General features: G+C 37.5%; 1 protein-coding gene across 3 annotated transcripts in view; it reads left to right on the forward strand.

Moving 5' to 3' along the window:
- The window catches only part of LOC124875921 (melatonin receptor type 1B-B-like), a 117070-nt gene that overhangs the window by 14215 nt on the left and 80886 nt on the right, over positions 1-21969 (forward strand). Inside the window, exon 2 of one of the 3 annotated variants that reach the window (XM_047378344.1) lies at positions 832-1494. The exons of the other annotated variants lie outside the window; for them this stretch is intronic. Coding sequence (XP_047234300.1) covers positions 832-944 — 113 coding nt within the window. The 3' untranslated portion in view covers positions 945-1494. Of the gene's footprint in view, positions 1-831; positions 1495-21969 lie in introns of those variants that run through there. 3 annotated transcript variants of the gene reach the window in all.

A 21969-nucleotide genomic window follows, 5' to 3' on the forward strand; every position in this document is an offset into this window, starting at 1 on the left:
TTATTGGACAGTTCCTAAGTCTGTATTCCACGTCTTTAAATCTTAGGCATTCAGCCGACAGCATTAATCCAGAGCGTCTCCCTAGGAATAAGCATGGGGGATTTCTGTGTCTTGCTTAAAGACATTTTGACAGGACATACAGCTGTTGGCAGACTTTTGCGAGCCACCCCTCTGAATACTAACACCATTCCACTACCTCTGTCTTTACTAGTAATTGTTACTAGATGTACAATAACTGTCAGTCACGGCACAGGGCTATTAGCGGTTATTCCATACAGTGATTTAAAGCGAATTAGGGCTGACACGTCTGCCCTTTGAACAAAGAAGAAAGAAGAGTATTGCTGTTGCACATTCATAAGTGATTTGGGTGATAAATGCCAGAGAGAATTAGACCAGGCTAACCTTCATCAACCTGATGTGTAACTTTCCCAGTAACTTTTCCATTTGACTTGTAGCCCAGTGTTACACCGAGGTTACTGTAATGACTATGTTGAGGTTAATAGAAATTTTACATAGGTCAAGACAAAACTCAAATATATTAAAAGTAAACGTTCATTTACTAATGCATAACATTGGTGATAACTTTGGATTTCATATTCTTGTTTTTGAAACTGATACACCAGTATTTTCCTTTACTTTAATATTTAAATAATATAAAGGGTAAGGGTAAGCTATTAAGTAATTGTCTTACTTAGTAATTAAGACTGTATTATTGGTAAATCAACTAAGAGCATTATTTTATGTAAATAGTGCAATTGAAAAGTATTGGTGTGACGTAAGATGCCCTGGGTATTTTATTTGGTTTTGCCCTTTTATTGGTCACTGAGACAGTCCGTCAAGGACGTGACTCAAGATTGGAAGAGGACAGAGAGGAGGGCTCGAGAGAGAAAACGGAGAGGAAGACGAGCGGACAGGAAAGGAAAAAAAAAAAAAAAACAGACTAGAGGAAGAGAAGACGAGACAAAAGCACGGGAGAGGACAAAGTTCGGAAGAAGTTAGAGGAGCTTGGTTGCCGCGAGAGGGGCGGGACCAGAGGAGACAGACGCAAGTAGTCATGACGAGTTTTGAGCTGAGCTAAGTGAGCTAGCCGCTTCGGGCTCACGGGTTTGGCTGCGTTTAATGGAGGTCGGGGAGTGGACGAGTGAATTGCAACGCTCTCAATGTTTTCCTATAGGGTTTCAACTCCTATTGGTCTAACAGGCCTGCAACGTTTTCACACTCTCCTGGAGGCCGTGAATAACAAACTGACTGGGTTACATTTGCTTAGGACTGTATATTGACATAATTGGACATTCCTTGTTTTGTTCTGGTTTGGTGAAAGGAAAAGGTGGCCATTAATATTTTATTTAACCGGGCTTATGCAAAGAGGTTTATGTTGTTTAAATCTTATTGAAGGGTCGTTCAACTTTAGAGTTACATTGGTGCCAAAATAATAGGTTCTCTGTCAATTCAGTTTAATAAAGTTAGGCTGAATCATTTTGCCTAAAATTCTAATGTTTCTCTGGGTGGTATTTGTCATGAACTAGGTCATTGGTGCCGCACACCGATTGGGGTACCGGATTGGTATCGAACCCAAGCAACCTTCATTTTAGTTTTTTTCGCATAAAATGGCTAGAGGTGCTACTGACTTTTACCTCAATAATAAATTGCTTATTCTGGAGTTGATGTTTAATTTAGTTATCCAAAAATGTATTTTCTCATCAAAAATCTATTTCAAAATGACAGAAAGGGAGCGATTGTAGATCAAAGACAAGAAAATGTGGCCACAGAGGAGTACATTTCTGCCACAAAACTCAAAAAGTTCTAGATTAATTTTATTAATGTACAAAGCAAAATTGGACACACCTCAGACAGTGAAGAAAAAGCTGGCTGCATTGAGTGTGCACTAGGGAGATGTTCTGATTAAGGAAAAGAGACGTGATGTACCTCTGACACTTTGGAAAATATCAAGACGTGCATCACCTAAATTTTGCCATTTACACCTTTACCATTTAGCAAGGGATTTCTGGCACTTTTTGTTGCAAATGTCTGACTTTAATAATGTCAGAAAACATCTTAGTTTTTATTCTGATAAATTTCAAGGCAAAGACAGTTTCTTCTCTACAATTTTAGAGAATGTTCTGGTTATAATATTGTAAATGTATGCCTGTAATCATAGCAAACTATTGTATTTTCAATGCGTTTTGGGCTTTTTCCCATATTGCCACATTACAACCACAAACTTTAATATGTTTTAATGATTATTTTATATGATTGACCAACACATAATAGTGTATAATTGTAAAAGTTAAAGGAAAAGCTGAAAGAAACAAAACTGGGATAAGTGTAATGTATTCAGCCCATCTAAGTCAATACATACAGGGGTTGGACAATGAAACTGAAACACCTGTCATTTTAGTGTGGGAGGTTTCATGGCTAAATTGGACCAGTCTGGTAGCCAGTCTTCATTGATTGCACATTGCACCAGTAAGAGCAGAGTGTGAAGGTTCAATTAGCAGGGTAAGAGCACAGTTTTGCTCAAAATATTGAAATGCACACAACATTATGGGTGACATACCAGAGTTCAAAAGAGGACAAATTGTTGGTGGACGTCTTGCTGGCGCATCTGTGACCAAGACACCAAGTCTTTGTGATGTATCAAGAGCCACGGTATCCAGGGTAATGTCAGCATACCACCAAGAAGGACGAACCACATCCAACAAGATTAACTGTGGACGCAAGAGGAAGCTGTCTCACGTAGTGACCTGACCACTATCCTGCAAGAAGAATGGCTTAAAATCCCTCTGACTACTGTGCAGGACTTGTATCTGTCATTCCCAAGACGAATTGACGCTGTATTGGCCACAAAAGGAGGCCCTACACCATACTAATACATTATTTTGGTCTAAAACCAGGTGTTTCAGTTTCATTGTCCAACCCCTGTACATGTTGTTATAAGTAAGTACTGACAGCTTTAAGTCTTTTTAGGTATGTCTCTAGCAGCTTTGTACATCTGAAGACCAAATGTTTGCAAAATAGCTGAAGCTCAAGCACAGGCAGACTTGATGGAGACTGTGAACATTGATTTTCAAATCTTAACAACATATTCTCAGCTGGATTTAGGTCTGGCTTTTAACTGGATCATTTTAACAGGTGCATATAAGTTGATGTAAACTATTCCATTGTAACTTTAACTTTTTTTTAGGGTTGTTGTCCTGCTGGAAGATAAACCTCTGACCTGGATATGAGGTGTTTTGCAGCCCCTAAAATGTTTTTTCTCCAGTATTCTTCCAGTACTAAGCATGATATTGCCACCACAATGCCTCCTTATGGTGATTTCAGGATGATGTGCAGTGTTAGTTTTCTGCTGCATAAAGTTTTTTGGCATGTAGTTCAAAAGGTTAAAAATTAATTTTATCTCACCAGGGCACTTTCTCCATATTCTGTACTTCTGTACTGCCAAGGTTTTCACCTAATCGTTTGTTATATTTTATAAAAACATTAAGCATTATTTTCCTTCCGCTTTACAATTATGCACTTCTTTGTGTTGGTCTACCACATAAAATAACTCAAAAGTTGCAACATGACAGTAAAAGTGCATGAATGTTTTTGCAAGGCTAATTTAGAATTTTAATTCCCGACCTTGTTCAACTTTTCAAACAGGATGTCATTCAGTTCCACTATAACACACGAGTATTAGTAGTTTTCACTATATTTTATTTTGCAGACCAAGGCTTTTTGTTGCCATGGAGGCATCACGGTGTTTAATTTTAATGAATCAAAATCAAAACAGGAGGTAGGCATGCTAAACAGTCAGATCAATCAGACTCCCTTTAAACCTGAGGAGCTTTTTTCAGCTGTCTGTTGAATAGTTACCATCTCCAAAGCAGACAACTGAAGGCAGACCTTAACCATTCAACTCAACGACCCTGCTGAAACCTTTCTTTAGGTGCCTAACAGAGGAGACAGGGTAAAGCATGCAAAGTCAAAGAATTTGCAGAGCAGATAACAGATGAAATGAAAACAGAGGGATGCTAAGCTGTAGCTCAGAAAGAAAGGGGAAAATAGATTAGACGCAGGAGCTCTGTTGCTAGTTTGATTTGAAATAATACATTTATTTCATATTGAATCATTTGGAATCACGCATGAAAATTGCATTTGACATCCTATTATACATCCCATTGTGACAAATATCAGCCACTCAGTCTAGTTTCATCATGTCACTTCATGTCGAATCCATAGGGGAGCTGAGTTACCACTGATCCATACTGCATGGGGTAAGAGTATGCGGGTTTTTGGGGGGATTTTCCAAGGGTGTTAGGCTTTGCCCGCCATATAATTCTTTCATCATCTAGTATTACTGTTTTTTTTTCTTGCATTCTTTTTTGTCTCAGTGAGTATTCAGGCAGAATTGAGGGTTGAACATGACTGCTGGTGATGTTTTCAGAAGCATTAAGTGCTCTGGGAGCTGATTTCTGCCTGAGCTGTGTGCTCAGGCACTGTCCTGTGTCTTCTGGGTGAAGCATGACTTCTGTAATTCCCTAGAACACAGACAGCTGGGAAATGGGAAACGGGGATGAGCTCAGACAAGCTAGAATATTGGAGGCACAAAAAGAATATAAAGAAAGAGGTAAAAAAAAAAAAACAGAAAGGAATGTTTTGGAAACAGCTAAACAGGGAATTAAATACAGAATGACAATGCAAGATTCAGAACTAAAAGGGAAGAATGACTACTCTAAAAAGTGGGAGAGTGTAGGAACTACTGTCATGTGTCATCAGAGTCACCCAGTTGTTATCAGTGCTTTGGTTCTGAGAAGCGAGATGATTCAGTAGCACAAGTTCACACACACACACACACACACACACACGCACGCAGTAGCTGACAGAACCATTTCCATTCATCTCAATAACTATGGAAATTATAGATTGACCCACTTAATCTGCAAATCAAGTGATCAGAAATTTTATTTCCCCATCTGTCTTATCGGATCCTACAACGTCTGAAATATCTGCCCGTATCCATAATACATATGCTGTGATAATTTGAAGTACGTTATGTAACAGCTTCTGAAAACCTTCTGGCAGCAGTGGGTGAAGAGGTGGAAGGAAGCATGGGATTTGCTTCAAGAGAAGGAGGGGAAAGAGAATAAAAAAAAAGAAGAAGGGAAGTGAAATGGAGAATATGTAATAAATCAAGGGCAATACAGGATGAGAAAATGAGACTGGGCTAAAGAAGGGAGAAGGTTAGGTGTTGCATGGATGCACACAACTGTATCCATGCAAACAAGTCCATAAGCAAAACTGGCACTCAGGATGTTTGTTTTAGGGCAGACGTAGAGCGAGAGAGAGACAGAGAGAGAGAGAAGCGGGATGGAAGCCATCTCCTCAACCACTCTTAGATACAACCCTGTGGAGATGTAGATAAAGATGCTCATTGTTGATTATGGGCTTAGAAGCAAATGTGCAAAATATGAGCATTGGTTGAGGAATGTTTTCAGTAGTGTTGCCCTGTTTGTGAGCATTGGGCCACCGCTCACCCACCCTAATCAATCTGATATCATGAAACTTCAGTTTCAGCATGAAAGTGAGGACCCATTAAAAGTTAGGTGGAGCTCTGGATCATTTTTTTCAAGCTGTGAGACAGAGCACTGGCCTTGGCCACAGACTGCTTTCTCTGAGTGCCTGTCTCATTTTTTTTAATCTATTATTGCAAACTTCTGAGTTCAGATAGAGGTTTGGCTGTTTTTAAGCAAAAACAGTCTGTGTAGGCTCAAAGATCTCACTATAAAGCGATTTGCAAAAGTAAAATTATTTCCTTTGTGAATTTGTGATGCTGCAACCACCAACTACAATGTATTTTATCTGGATTAGTAGCACATATTTGTGCATACAGATTTGATTTTGTTTTACACCCTTTACTGTAATACTCGAAATAAGTCCCATCATCAGTAAATTCAATTCAATTCAATTCAATTCAAAGATACTTTATTGATCCCCGAGGTTAAATTAGAATTCCAGTACAACCCGTCCAAACATACATCATGACACAAGACAAGGGAGACGGGTCACCGAGGCTTTGCTGCCCACTCACAGGCGCTGCCCTTGTTAGATGAGAAAAGAGGCCACATTAGGTAAGTAGAGGGGGAAAAAAATCATATTTCACACTTTATCCTTAGCAGGATACAGTTTGAGATTGCAAAAAAACCTCAGCACAAAGAAGCAACAGTTGACAAAACAACATCATGCCGGGAACGGTGAAGGTGGTGTGAGGGGGTGCATATGTTTATCTAAATAAGAGTCAAGCTGTGTGCAATTTAACTTCTGTATATATACAGCTATTCTGTGAAGGTCTCAGAGGTTTGTGAGAGAACATTAGTGAACACAGCAGACAGGTCAATGATATAGTTGTGGAGGAGTTTAAGCATGGTTAGTTTAAACAATATCCCAACCTGTGAACATCTCATGGGTCACTGTTCAATCCATCATCTGAAAATGCAAAGACTATGGCACAACTACAAACCTGCCAAGATATCAGCATTCACCTAAACTGGCAGGCCAGGCAAGGCAAAGACAGCATTAATTAGAGAACCTAATTAACTTGACTCTCTCAATTAGAGCATTTGTGTACTCGACAAAGCTGGTCAATACAATAGAATAGAATTTAAATATCCATCCTCTATTGTCTCAAAGTGGGAAAATTCAGGTGATGATTCCTAAGAGGAAAGCAATATGAAGTCCTGTTTTAAGTTTTCACATGCCATGTAGGAGACACAGCAAACATATGGATAAAAATACTCTGGTCCAGTGGGACCAAAACTGAACTTTCTGGCCTACATTCCACATAAAAAATCATCTCTACTGTGATGCATAGTGATGGCAGCATCAGGCTGTGGGGATGCTTTTCTTCAATAGGGCAGGGGAAGCAGGTCAGACTTGATGTAAAGGTGGATAGAACTAAATACAGGGCGATAGTGGAGGCTACAAACTACTTGAGACTGGGATGGAAGTTCACCTTCTAGCAGGACAATACTGCTAAAACTACAATGGAATTAGATCAAATCTTATTCATGTTTTAAAATGGCCTACTCAAAGTCTTACATCTAATTGAGGATCGAGACTTGAAATTTGTTGATGCTGTCATGCCAGTTCGACTGAGGTGGAGCTATTGTGCAAAGAGGAATGGGCAAAAATATCAGTTTTTAGATTTGCAAAGCTAGTAGAGACATACCTTAAAAAGACCCACAGCTGTAATTGCAGTGAAAAGTGGTTCCACAATTTTGAATTACAGAGGCTGAAGGCAAATGCATGCCACACTGTTCAGATTCTAATTTGTAATTATAGAAAACCTTTATGCTTTTCTTTCTACTTCACAATTATGCACTTTGTGTTACTTTGTGTTAGTCTATCACATAACAATGACAATATGTTAAAAAGTTAAAAAAGGGTATTCATATTTTTGCAAGGTGCTGTGAATCATGTCAGATTACTATAGCTCTATTGTCCAGAAATGAAAAACTTCACAATGCTGTATCAGCAAACCAACTAGGGTTACGTCAGGTTGAGTTACGTCAGGTTGAGTTACGTCCTAGTGTGACGTAAGTCATTAAGTCATACTAATATTAAAGACAGCGTCCTTACCCTCACAGAAAATTGACAATAGAACAGGTTTCATTCAACCAGCTTTCCATTTGTTCACCCTGAAGTCATGTTAAATACAGTGCAGTAGCACATCTCATTATAGATTGGCATAATCAGTCTCTTCCAAGAAGAAACCATGAATTAAAGAAATATTTGAAAAGGAACTAAATGGTAAATGACCTGCACTTGTATAGCGCCTTTATTCAAGCGCTTTACACTACAATCAGTCATCCACCCATTCATACACATATTCACACTCTGACAGTGATAGGCTGCCACACAATCAGCAACACCGGGCCCTCTGACCACCATCAGCCTGCAAGGTGGGTGAAGTTTCTTGCCCAAGGACACAGCGATTGAGATGGACCGAGCTGGGGGTTTTACCGGCAACCCACCTGTTACAGGGCGAACCCCTACCACCTAAGCCACTATTGCCACCATTTAATGCATGAATTCCCCCCCCCCCCCCCCCCCCCCCCCCCTATTTGCATATTTGGAAAAAGTTCTTTAACCTTTTTTTTTTACTTCTAATAATTCTGCAGTTGAATTGGTTCAGAAAATGAATAAACCCATTCAGATTTGTCCTGACAGCATTAGTTGGTTTCTAAAATGTGCTCACTGAGGCTCATCAGACTGCTCTCTGGGCATAGGCATTGCACTAGAACACATTAGGATTACAATTAATTAAGCAGAAGGAGTATTTTTGAAATGACAAAAAAAAATAAAAAAGTCATTTTCTTTCCTCTGAGGGTTACATGTTCTCCGGTTCTTGTTAATCCATTTTACAACTCATGGTCAGAGTATGTTTTGAAGTCCTAGCATAACTTGGCAGTTGTGACACTGAGTCACAAATGAGGGCCAACCAAAATGCCAATATTTTTTTTTGGATCTAGCACAGAATGCCCAAAGAGATGAAAGCCCTTTAAATCGGTCAGACTGAAGTAATTCTATAAATAATGACATGGGGAGAAGAAGGCAATAATTAACATAAAGGGAAAGGTTGTGTCTTTTAATGGCTACCTTTCATGATTTCATGATCAATATTGTCAATACATTTCTCCTTTTGTGCAGTCCAGCATTAATGTGGATTTTATTTTCTTTGTATTCACAGTTATAATGATGAGTTAAGACAGCTTTCTGATTTAATCATCTGCTTTGCTTTTCAGTTCATCTTGCAATTCAAAGGTCAATCTCCTAGGACTGACCGGACTTAATGTTTTTTTTTTTGCTATCCTCAGTGGAGATGCCAGTAAGCTCAAGAATCCGAACATCCTATACAACCCAACTTATACACTTAGAAAAATAAAGTAATAGTTTAAGATAATCCCTCAATATTAAAAGAAGTTGTGCATTGCACGGTTGTTATTTTGTAGTACATTTCCTGGCTTGATGTTAAACTACTGCAGATATTTGGGACAACAGAGTGAGGTAAATCAATGGCAGTTCTGACGTGAAGGAATAGAGGAGAAATTCAGCTCTGTTGTTGTGCATTGTAAATGTTGGGTCTTGAACGCCAAGGGCGGGGGTGGGAGTGGAGGATGAGTGAGGTTTTAGCTTGCCTTGGGCAAAACATTCATGGAGTGTATTTTGAATGTAAACCACCCTCACTTGAGTTAATCTCCATGCTCAAACAAAAGCTTGTCAAAAGATAACAGCATGTTTAAAAACGTGCATCTTTTTCTCTAGTTCTGTGACCAGTACAAATAATTTTTTTGTATGTTATTGTTGTAGAAGATCCTCAATAGATTTCAACTGACTTCGATAAAGCAGCTTGAGCTGGATTAAAAGCTTTGCAGAAGAACAGTTGGCAGCAATATCTTTGTTATCCTAGCAACTGAAAATCTGACCAACAATGGATTTTTTTACTCGACTAATCAAATACCCAAGTAGGAGGAAACCGTTTCAATTGAGTACAAGCAGATTAAGAAAACATACAGCCAACTCTGCTGTACTCTTTAGTCCAATGGAAGAATTAGGACACCACATTAAATACTCAGGTCTTTCAAAAAACATTTTTACAAATTGATGTCTATTCCTTTTTATGTATCACTAGAAAAAACAGATTTTATTACATTTACACACCAAGAATTAACCTTGATTTACTCAGTCAACACCTAACCCCAGATATTTGTCTTACTCCTTTGGTTGAAATACCTTCAGAGTTTGCATATGGTTACTTTCGTGGAATGCTGTATTTAGTTTACACCAAACATCTCCTCTGTTCTGGTGTCCACAAATGTAAGATTTTAGACACATCTCTTCAAAGAACATTATTTCAGACATCCAGGTCTTTTTTTAAGTTCTCTATGGCAAGCCTTAGCCTGTTTTCCATAGAGAACCAGTGTTTCCTCCTTTCACACCTCCTATGAAAATTAAACTTTGCAGTTTATTTTTAATTGAAGAGGCACGCACTTCATATCAACTTGTTATAAGTCTTTATTATTTTTGGAGACTTCTTTTAGCATTTTGCCATCTGCTCCAATGGTGACCTTGCTCAAATGGTCAGACCTGAACATGTTGCCAGTTTGCTTTGAACCTACTCCACTTGAAGACTTTTTTAAACCCCCTACCAGACTCATGAACAGCTACAATCTTCTTTCTGAAGGCCTCAGACAGCTCTTTTGATCTTACAATTGGTGTTGACTCTTAATTCATCAGTCAAGAGCACACCAAACTAAATGTCTAAGGCTGAAACAGCGCAAACCTCCTTCAAAATGCTAAGGATTTATATTCTTGACGTTACTGAATGTGATACGCCTGTGTGTGATTTTAGCCATTTTTTAAAGGAATATATGTGGGTGTGTCCTGAATTACATGAAGTGATTGTAATATTAAAATGTATAGTAAATGTTAAAACATGTTAGAAAAACATTCAGGCTTTCATGGGGTGTCCTCATTTTTTTACATGACTTTATTTGTTAATAGTGTCTAAATGCTCAGTGGAGTATGATTTCTATAATCTTTGTACAATGTGATCATGATTCCCCCATTATGGGACTCACAGCAGAGTAGTTTGGGACCATATCATGTGGATAATTTTGTTAGAGCTCATTAATGAATACACATTTTTTTTTTTTTTTTCTGCAACCACAACTAAAATCTACCAAAATTATTTTAGGAAAATACAACGGCGAAGCCTTACATGTCTTGTGAAATTATTAATGCATATTGTAACACGTGGGTATGCTTTTGATCTCTGGCTGGATGTTTAGGATAGCTGTCCTACTGACTTGCTTCTTTGTCTCTAATGAAAAAAAATAATTCCCACAGCATGATGCTGCCACCACCATATTTCACTGAGCAGATGGTGTATTCGGGATGATGTACAGTTAATTTTTATAAACATACTACAGTGCAAAATGTTTAAGCTTGGTTTTATCTGATCACAGCACCTTGTTCCATATGTTTGCTGTGTTGCCTACATGACTTGTGGCAAACTTTAATATGGACTCCCTGTTGCTTTCTTTCAACAATGGTGTTCTTTATTCCATAAAGGCCCAATTTGGACTGGATGACTTATAGTCAACAGATTGTCCCACCTAAGTGTATCCAGTTTTTTAGAAGTTTTTTGGATGTGATATACAAACAAATTTGACATTGACACTGATATAAGCATTCAGTTCTTCTGGAATATAAGAGACTTTTCGGTGAAAATCCAACCGCTTGACCTGTATAAAACAGAGGAGAGATGAGTATACCTCCGTGGTGAGACACCTTTACCTTTCTTATTCTTTTTACATGTCCTGTCATCTTATCTTGAATTTAACCTGCCCCAGGGCATTTTAGGTTTTCATCATAAGTTGCCCCTGTGATAGATCCAGGTAGGACGTGAGGTACTAAAAAAACCCAGAACTGAATGTAAACTTACATATAAGCCATTCATCCAGCTTTATACCACAGACAAACTAGATAAAAACAAGGATGCTGAACATGAAACTGAGCAACAAAGCTGTAAATCCTAACAATAGTGCACATACATCTAATTGCCATTGGGACATGTTTATAGGCACATCCAGCTTTTTCTCTTGCTTTCACGTGGAATTACAAACTGACCTTTTGCAAAGTGATAATTTGTGAGTCATAGCATATGTGGTTTAATTGAAATGAACCTTTAACCCCAGGTAAGGAAATCTTATCTTTCCAGGAAATATCCGGCTCCTAGCTCAGCAGACTGCTGTTCTGTTTGAAAACACATCAATTATGACAACAAGGACACTGCTCCCACCAGGCACACCCATTTCTATATGTAGTCCCACTACATGTTTCAATGACAGGAAGTATAATTACAGAAGATAGAAAAACAAATTTGTACGTAGAAATGTTACAATGAAATGTATCGACAGTCCTCAGTATTGTTTTTGCTCTGTGTTTATTTATGTGGATTCACTCTTAAGGTCAAACTGAAGAAAAGAGGCATCAGAAGGATGATAAACATGTGGACAAAATTGTTGATACCCCTCGGTTAATAAAAGAATAACCCGCAATGGTCACAGAAATAACTTGAATCTGACAAATGTAATAATGAATAAATATTCTATGAAGATGAACAAATGAAAGTCAGATATTGCTTTTCAAACATGCTTCAACAGAATTATTTAAAAAAATAAACTCATGAAACAGGCCTAGACAAAAATGATGGTCCCCTTAACTTAATATTTTGTTGCACAACCTTTTGAGGCAATCACCGCAATCAAACGTTTCCTATAACTGTCAGTGAGACTTCTGCACCTTTCAGCAGGTATTCTGGCCCACTCCTCATGAGCAAACTGCTCCAGTTGTCTCAGGTTTGAAGGGGGCCTTTTCCAGATGGCATGTTTCAGCTCCTTCCAAAGATGCTCAATAGGATTTAGGTCAGTGCTCATAGAAGGCCACTTCAGAATAGCCCAATGTTTTCCTCTTAGCAATTCCTGGGTGTTTTTAGCCGTGTGTTTTGGGTCATTATCCTGTTGCAAGACCGACCTGCGACTGAGACCAAGCTTTCTGACACTGGGCAGCACATTTCTCTCTAGAATGGCTTGATAGTCTTAAGATGTCATTATACCCCACACAGATTGAAGACACCCTGTGCCAGATGCAGCAAAGCAGCCCCAGAACATAACGGAGCCTCCTCCATGTTTCACAGCAGGCACAGTGTTCTTTTCTTCATATGCTTAATTTTTCCGTCTGCGAACATAGAGCTGATGTGCCTTGCATAAAAAGATACATTTTTGTCTCATCTGTCCATAGGACATTCTCCCAGGATCTTTATGGCTTGTCAACATGTAGTTTGGCAAATTCCAGTCTGGCTTTTTTATGATTTGTTTTCAACAACAATGATTCCTTGATCGTTTCCCATTAAGTTCACATTGCCTCAAACAACGTCGGATGGTGCGATCTGACACTGATGTTCCTTGAGCTTGAAGTTCACCTTTAATCTCTTTAGAAGTTCTTCTGGGCTCTTTTGTTACCGTTCTTATTATCCGTCTCTTTGTTTTGTCATCAATTTTCCTCCTGCGTCCACGCCCAGGGAGGTTGGCTACAGTCCCATGGATCTTAAATTTCTGAATAATATGTGCAACTGTAGTCACAAGAACATGAAGCTGCTTGGAGATGGTCTTATAACCTTTACCTTTAACATGCTTGTCTATAATTTTATTTCTAATCTCCTGAGACAACTCTTTCCTTCACTTCCTCTGGTCCATGTTGAGTGTGGTACAAACCATGTCACCAAACAGCACAGTGACTACCTGTAACCCTATATATAGGCCCACTGACTGATTACAAGAATGTAGACACCTGTGATGCTAATTAATGGACACACCTTGATTTAACATGTCCCTTTGGTCACATTATTTTCAGGGTACCATCATTTTTGTCCAGGCATGTTTCATGAGTTTATTTTTTTTTTATAATTCTGTTGAAGCATTTTTGAAAAGCAATGTCTGACTTTAACTTGATCATTTTCAAAGAATGTTTATTCATTATTACATTTGTCAGATTCAAGTTATTTCTGTGACCATTAACCGAAGGGTACCAACAATTTTGTCCACGTGTGTACATTGGGGGATCTAGCTTTTGGTCATTGGATTTTTTTTAGGAACCAGTATGGAAAAGCAAGAAAATATATTGCATAGTTTTGTGTTTAAAATACAAAAGGTTCAATAAAAGCATTGTAGTGTTTTTGTTGTTGTTGTCCTATGTTCTCAAAAAGAATGAGCAGTTTGCAGTGTCTAAGATGGGGCACTGCTGGAAGGTTGAAAACTGCCATTAGGATGTGTCACTGTTAAGAGAAGGATGTGATTGATTACTGAAAATGTTTTCATTAGTGGTAGCCTGTCAGGTAACATCCACAAGAATATCAGGACTATTGACATCAGATTAATGAACCAAACAGTGCACAGTAATTGGATGTATTGGTAATTTGATTGTCTCATCAGAAAGCCGTAAAGAAAAACCAAAAACATGGTGGTTAGGTGGAGCTGAATTTTGTTTCAAAACATTTCAATTAAATACAGATATTTTTTCATTTGCAGTCAAAAACAGATTAACAGAAAGTTACATTTGGTTTATCTCATTAAAAAAAACTAAAAAAACCATAAAATCCCTGGTAAAGAGAAACAAAAAAGCTATAAAAAATAAAAACTAATGAAAAATATTGACTGGTTACTTGATTTTCATCTCAAAGTACAAAACATGAAATTTAAGTACCATTTCTTTCTTTTATGGTGAAATACAATTTCAAAATTGGCTTAAATCTTTACATAAGACATGCCTTTAATTCTGCGAACTTCGTAGTTTTGCTGTGACTAGCGCTGTTTTGTGCCACATATTGTAATGAACAAAAATTAGGTGAACAAAAACAAATATTAAATCTCATGGGTTTCGACAATGATAAGGATAAAAAAAAAAGTCACATTTACGATAACGTTATGAGCCTGATGGTTGAAACACTAACCTCTTTGGGTGGTGACATCATGGGGTGAAACACATACATATATATAGTTTTATGCATTTTACTTTATGTACTATTGCTTTAATTGATTGTTTTTTGATTTTGTATTGATGTATTTGGTAAACATACAATCGTTGTCTATGTTGTTTATGTTCACTGCAGTCTCTTATGTTGTTTATACTACTTCAGTGAATATTACAACAATACCCCCGAATAAACAATGGTAATTATTTTTGCCAGTGCATTTGTGTTTTTCTGTTTTTTAACATAAACAAAATAATTAAAGCATGTTTAAAATTCTACTCATTTGTTTTGGAAAGAACTTTAATTCAAATTCAAAATTTTGTATTTTCAACAAAAAAATATATATTTTGCCTTTCATTACAGGTTTTTGAAGAGAATGTGCAATTACCATAATATGCACAAACCCAATGCCCATAAATGGCATAGTTCAGCATTTATGGTGGTCAACACTTTAAGGGGTACAGAAGAAACAGCCCCTCCTACAGTCACAATTTACAAGGTTGCAGAATTTGTAGCCTGTCTAGGAATATGAAAAGAAAAAATGATTCGACATTGATATCTTATTTTTTTTCTAAACATTGAAAGAAAAGACTTCCATTTTTGACAACTAAAAGAAAAAACTGCTTGTGCTTTAATTTTATATTTTGAAAAATCAAATCAATTAATGACCTGTTTTTTGTCTTTTTTTATTGATCAATGATGAGAAAATTCAATTACCAAAGCATGCATCTAAATAATTTCATCACCTTATGAGGTCAACAAATGTTAATAGCCAAGTTAAAGAGTTTATTAACTGAGGTATGTTAGCCTGAAGTTAAATTATTTTTGCTAATTAATTATTATATTTTGTAAAGTTGTTTGTGTTCATTCTATATATCATTAGCCTCATAGCATAACTGTTATACTATGAAGCTAATGATATATGTGCAGGCCTTGCTGTTTGGGAAGGCTAGTGCTCAAATTCACTTTCTACAGATTGTTTTATATTACTGCCACATAGGGCTGACATTCACAGGACAATCCCTGACAGACCAAAAGTTGTTTGGCTAAAATTAAATATTCAAACCATGTTAATGATTTTGTTAATAATTATTAAGAGTTGCTAACAGTCATTATTTCACAACAATGGATTATGTCTCTAATAGCTTTGCACATCTGAAGGGTGAAAGTTTCTCAGTTAAATTTAGGTTTGGACTTTGACTGGGCCATTCTAAAATACCAAGCTCTGGGTTTATGCTTAAGGTTGCTGTCTTGCTTGCCACAGTCTCAAGTCCTTGGCAACCTCTAACAGGTTGTCTTCCAGAATTTCCCTGTAATGACTGAGGGAACGTTTTCTTCCAGCATGATTTCTCCCACCACCATGATTCACTGAAGGAACACTTTATCAAGGCTAAGGTGGAGTGTTATTTTTTTTGCAACACAAAGCTTTTTGAATATAGGACTGACAGGTCAGCTTTGGTCTCATCTGATCAAAGCACCTACTTATATGTGTTTGCTGTATTATTTACATGGCTTGTGGCAAAATTTAGACAGGATTTTTATACATTTCTTTTACCAGTGACTTTCCTTTCACCACTCTTCCATAAAGGCCATATGTTTTGGATATATGACTAATTGATCCACCTAGGTTGTGGATCTCAACAGCTCCTCCAGAGTTACCATGGATCTCTTGGATGATTCCCAATAAAATATGCTGAGGTTTGTGGTTGTAACTTGACAAAAGATGTATGGATAGTTTTTCAAGGCACTGTCAGTAATAGGGAACAAAGAGAAGATAATGAAATGTAAAACTGCAGTTGGTCCATTAGATGTTTAAAAAGAAATGCTTTACTTTGAAAATTTAAGTTTAAGAACATAAAAGTCAAGTTTTTATTTGTTATTTTTGTAATCTGATGAGATTTGGGGGAGAAAATGTGGGAAGGAGGCTGTAATTGTACCTTCTGAACATTGCTCTATTTGTCACATAAGACACCAATAATCAGTATCCAGCAAAACATTGCTGATGACCAATATTAGAACTAGGCAATTCCTTTCAAATTTAAACCTAATGTCATTTTAAAGGCTCTTCACATGTCTTGCTGAAAATTCTCTTGCACCCATGTTTTTTATCAATATGTGTTCAGTTTCTTTGAATAATAAATATGTTTTGAAAAATCTAACTTAATTTGAAAACATTGTTCTTAACCATCCAACCTAACAACTATGTCAGGCTTTAAGTGATTGGGCACTCTTAACTTGATAATAGCATGCAGTGTTTATGTGAAAAGTAGAAATGCTCAAAGTTTTTTGGTTAATTTTTGATCTCTGGATTTTGTAAAACTTTTACTTGTCTATACCAATTTTAGCTGACTGAATTCTCTCAAAGAGCTAAAATTAACAGAAACCAACATATTTTTTCTAACCCACCCTGAGTGGCCATTAATTACTTGTATTATTAGCAGAGGCATGTTATGCTGTTTGTGTGAGGTGTGTGAGAGAGCAGTCGCAAAGTTTTCTGATTTGCAAACAAAGAAAATAAATTTGAATCTAAAAGCTGTTTTTAGTGTTGGATATTTTACTAGCATGATTAGTGGTTAGCATTACCCTTCAGACCTGGTTTTATTCTACTGGGCAAAAAAAAAAAAATCAACAGATTTGTACTCCTCTTCAGCATAGAAATAAAGGGAAAAAATACATTTTTGCTAACTCATGTTTTTATTTTTGTTTTAGTTTTTTTTCCGTTTTCCATTTCTTTCTATGTCCATTGCAATGGACGTCACCATTAAATGATGGTACAATGTCATACAAATTAAGTACAATAGGCAATATTTTTCACATAGGTTTCATGTAATAACTAATTATGACCTCAACAAAAAACATCCCATTCCCCTTAAGTAATTTTTCCAAATGCATTGTGATGCTTTTGATTTTCGGGTGCATCAGAAATGGAGAAGAAGCTGAGCACAGGGCGCTGGTGGACCGCTTTGTGGTATGGTGTAGAAACAATCATCTCATCTTGAACATAAATAAAACAAAGGAGATTATTTAGATTTCTAGAGAAACAAGAATAAGTTAAAAACTATTTCCATTAAGGTAGAAGTAGTGGAGGTGGTGGAGGAGTATAAATACCTCGGTGTTCACCTGGACAACAGACTAGAGTGGAGATGCAACTGTGAAGCCATCTACAAGAAGGGACTGGGCAGACTGTACTTCTTGAGGAAGCTTAGGTCCTTCAGTGTTTGCAGCAAGATGCTGCATATCTTCTATAAGTCTGCTGTGGAGAGTGTGATCTCTTCTGCCATCATCTGCTGGGGAAGCAGCATCAGAGCCAGGGACTTAAAAAAGCTCAACAAGCTAATAAAGAAGGCTGGCTGTGTTCTGGGTCCCCCGCTAGAACCTCTGGCAATCATTTTGCAAAGAACAATTCTTCATAAAATGAAGAACATTATGGAGAAGCCTGAGCATCTGCTTCATGAGACTGTCCTACAAAAACAGTGTGTTCAGTCATTGGCTTCTTCAGATGTGCTGTAAGACAGACAGCTACAGGAGATCCTTCCTGTCCCCAGCCATCAGCATCAACAATGACTCTTTCAGGAAACCTGTATCATATAAGCGACAACATTTAATCTACCTTTGGGATTGATAAAGTATTTTTGAATTTTGTATTGAATTAAATTATAGTAAACTAAACATGTAACAGCTCATTATATAGTCACTAAACACATGGTAAATTATCAGTTTGCTGGGTTTTTAATTTTTGTCATTTTCGATTAGCAGCCAGTTTCGGTGTGGCTCAAAGGCTCAGGTGGATGTTTAATTTGTCACAAAAGATGTTCGTTTTTCCTGTGCAGTATGGTTTCTTGCATCTGGTAGCCTTTACCTCATTCTTATAATTTGGCATGTGATCAGCCAGTCATGCTGCGCTTCAGGCAGAGGCCTTAACTCCTCAACTTGTCTTTACTTCTCAACTTACCATCTATCTCATTCATGGTCTCATCTGCCTCATTTCCTGAACACAAGCACACAAGATCTGACAACTCTCCTTTTACAAGCAATTCATTAAAGTCTGAGATTTTAAACTGGAAAATATTAGATAAAATAAATTAGTTGTGAAATCACAATTTATCCTGCCTGGTGCCTGAAGCTCACTTAAATCAAGTTAACAATTAATACTTCAATATCAGTGGATAATAAGAAACCAATCATTAACAAGCATAATTCAAACAACAAAATCCCAAATTTTAGACTCAGAAATAAGTTATGTCCATCCCAGTGGATGTGGGATCTGAACGGGAACAGTGTATTCACAAGAGAATGAAGACCATTGCCTATTTCTAAAAGAACCCCAACATTTCCAAATCTGACATCCAAACATGCATGGGGAGACCATACAAACTACATAATAAGAAAAGGAAACACAATAAAAATGTAATCATTACACTACTATGCAGCCTAGACAGGAGAGAAAGTTTGCACTCTTTTCCTTTTTTTGTTTGAGCACAAAACAGAAAACTGCAGCAGTTTGCTATCCAATTCTGGTTTGGGAAATGTATTTATTTATTTATTTTTGTTAATGCATTCATCTCAAATGCTACACAATGACTCAGAGGGAAACTTGTAAACCTCTTGTAAACCTGTCATCTTTTAAAGCTTGTTTTAAAGCATTACTCAAACTGGTAACATATTTGTAATAATCTCAGTTGTGATGGGAAAACGGCATCACTTTTTTCAGTAACAAGTAATCAAACTAATTACATTTTCCATTGTTACAATGCTGTTACCATTGCCGACACTTAAAGGGGGCGGGTTATAAACAAATGTTCTTATCATCTGTCATGGCTCACAGCCACAGGAGCTAAGCCTTTTTAGTTTGGTGAAGGGAGGAGTGAATGGCAAGACAATAGTATAAGTGATGATGGTTGACTAAGGTAGATTAAGCTTTCATGGTAAGCCAATCTGAGGCATTTCAGTTACACACACAGCAGCCCTGGTCATGTAAACTAGCAGATGTAAGCTGCAACATTGGTGGTCTGGAGGGAAAGACTGTGTTTTCATAGTGAAAGTACAGGCAGTACTTTATTCTCTTTGAGGCAAGAACGTACATGTGAAGTAAATATTAAAAGTTTGGTGTGAGTACTTGTCTACGTAATTCCACTTTATGCAACTGGCTTGTGAAACCTTAGAAAAAAACTTTAAATTCGTAGACATATTTAAACTTCAAAAAAGTAACGCAGTAGTTACACTCACCGGCCACTTTATTAGGCACGCCGTTTTTTTTTTTTACCGTGTCGTTTCTGGCAGAGCAGCGCTCAGAATTGTTGTCTGAGTGCCAAGAAATTGTCCAACAGATTTACTTTCACAAGCAGAGCATCACAGCTAATGCTTTAAAGCTCTGCTTGATGTTTATATAAGAAACTTTATTATAAACTTCTTTGGGAATATTTCAATTGTTACGGACACGGAGACTGAAATGAAAAGGAAAAAAGAAGCTCAAAAAAGAGAGAGATGGGGGAAAAGGGAAAAAGGGGAGAAAAGGAGGAAAGAGTAGAGGAGAGAAAGAAGGATGAAGAGAATACAAGATTACACTCTGCTTGCTTATACACCTGCAGCTGTTTTTTTATTTATTTTTTTAACAAAATAGTGCACGGTACTTATGAATGTAAAATGTACTTAGTGAGAGGTGCAGCCCAATATAGAACATCTGTGTATCTGTCAACACCTGAAGCTTAACACCTGTGAGTATGAGTGTGGACGCGCTTTTGTATACAAGGTTTCTTCACAAAAATACGCAATAGCGAGGACCCACAGACCTGCCCCATGGTCCCCGGACGGACACTGAGGAGATCCGAGCCACAGACATCCAAAGGCCCTCCAAAGCACAGGAACCCCAGGAGAACCACCGCTGGGACTACCTTTGTGGCATAGATGCAACAAGGTACTGTAAACATTCCTCAGAGAGTTTGGTCCATATTGACATGATAGCATCACACAGATGCTGCAGATTTGTCGGCTGCACATCCATGATGCGAATCTCCCATTTCACCACATTCCAAAGGTGCTCTACTGGATTAAGATCTGGTGACTGTGGAGGCCGTTTGAGTACAGTGAACTCATTGTCATGTTCCAGAAACCAGTCTGAGATGATTCGTGCTTTATGACATGGCGCGTTATCCTGCTGGAAGTAACCATCAGAAGATGGGTACACTGTGGTCATAAAGGGATGAACACGGTCAGCAACAATACTCAGGTAGGCTGTGGCGTTGACACGATGCTCAATTGGTACTAAAGGCCCCAATGTGTGCCAAGAAAATATCTGAACCTAAAAACATCCTTAAAAGAATCCTTAAAAAGAACTTTACATTTGCAAAATCCCTCTGAACTGCTAATTCTCAGTATGTCTGTTGGAATAATTGAATATAGATTTATCTTATGTTTTCTCCTATTCTTTAACTTAACTATTTGATTATATAACCTTTCATGATGTATGTGTGAGAAAGGATGTGTGAGTTTGTCTGCAGGCAAAGATCATAAATGGAGCTGAACTAGCAGAGAAGGAAGCAGTCCAGTTGAGGAGGTCATAAAGATGAAGGCTGATTACACTCAACAAAAGTCACAACTGACCCTACCAGTTGTAGGAGACTGTGGGAAATGTGTTGTTAATGTATAAAGCTGTTTATGACCTGTTTACGATGCAGCTGTTGTTTTCCCCCATCCTTTAGAGAACAATGTTTTATGTAAACTAGGGACCCCCGAAAGACAATAAAAAGAGGAGGCGGACAGATGCTGTTCAGAATGATTGGGGACTTGTAACTGAACATGTTTCTGATCGTTCTCCTCGTACGAGTAAAATAACTAACATTTTGTCTCTCTCTCTTCTTTTTGTGTTGTTATAAATATTGTTAGGTTGTTTAAACCTGACAATGTCATAAAGCGCTTCAGCCAATCAGTGGTCTATATGCTTTGCCATCCCAATTTGAGAATCTCTAGAATTGTTTCTTCTGTCACATTTTGTTGTAGTCCTGCTCTTTAAAATCTACCTAGTGAGTGCTAAAGCTTCGTCTGCATATATAGACTCTGCCTGGTGAACCCTTTCCTGTGAGGCTCAGTTAAAACATTGGAAAGCCCTGCCTGCAATAGAAGTAGCAGCAAGTGCAAGAGAAATTACAAATTAAGTACACTTCAATGAGGATAAAAAATGTTGAAGGAGTAATTTTCCTCTTAATGGGGAATTTATTGCAGGAAGGTGTGCTTAATCTATCTTTGTGTAGATCTATACAAAACAACAACAAAACAAAAAAAAACCACACAATATATGTGATAGAGAAAGCAGCGATCAGAATCAGAATCAGAAAAGCTTTATTGCCAAGTACGTTTTTGGACATACAAGGAATTTGTTTTGGCATAGTCGGTGCAATACA

This window comes from Girardinichthys multiradiatus, chromosome 11 (genome assembly GCF_021462225.1).
Source record: "Girardinichthys multiradiatus isolate DD_20200921_A chromosome 11, DD_fGirMul_XY1, whole genome shotgun sequence".
Taxonomy (NCBI): domain Eukaryota; kingdom Metazoa; phylum Chordata; class Actinopteri; order Cyprinodontiformes; family Goodeidae; genus Girardinichthys; species Girardinichthys multiradiatus.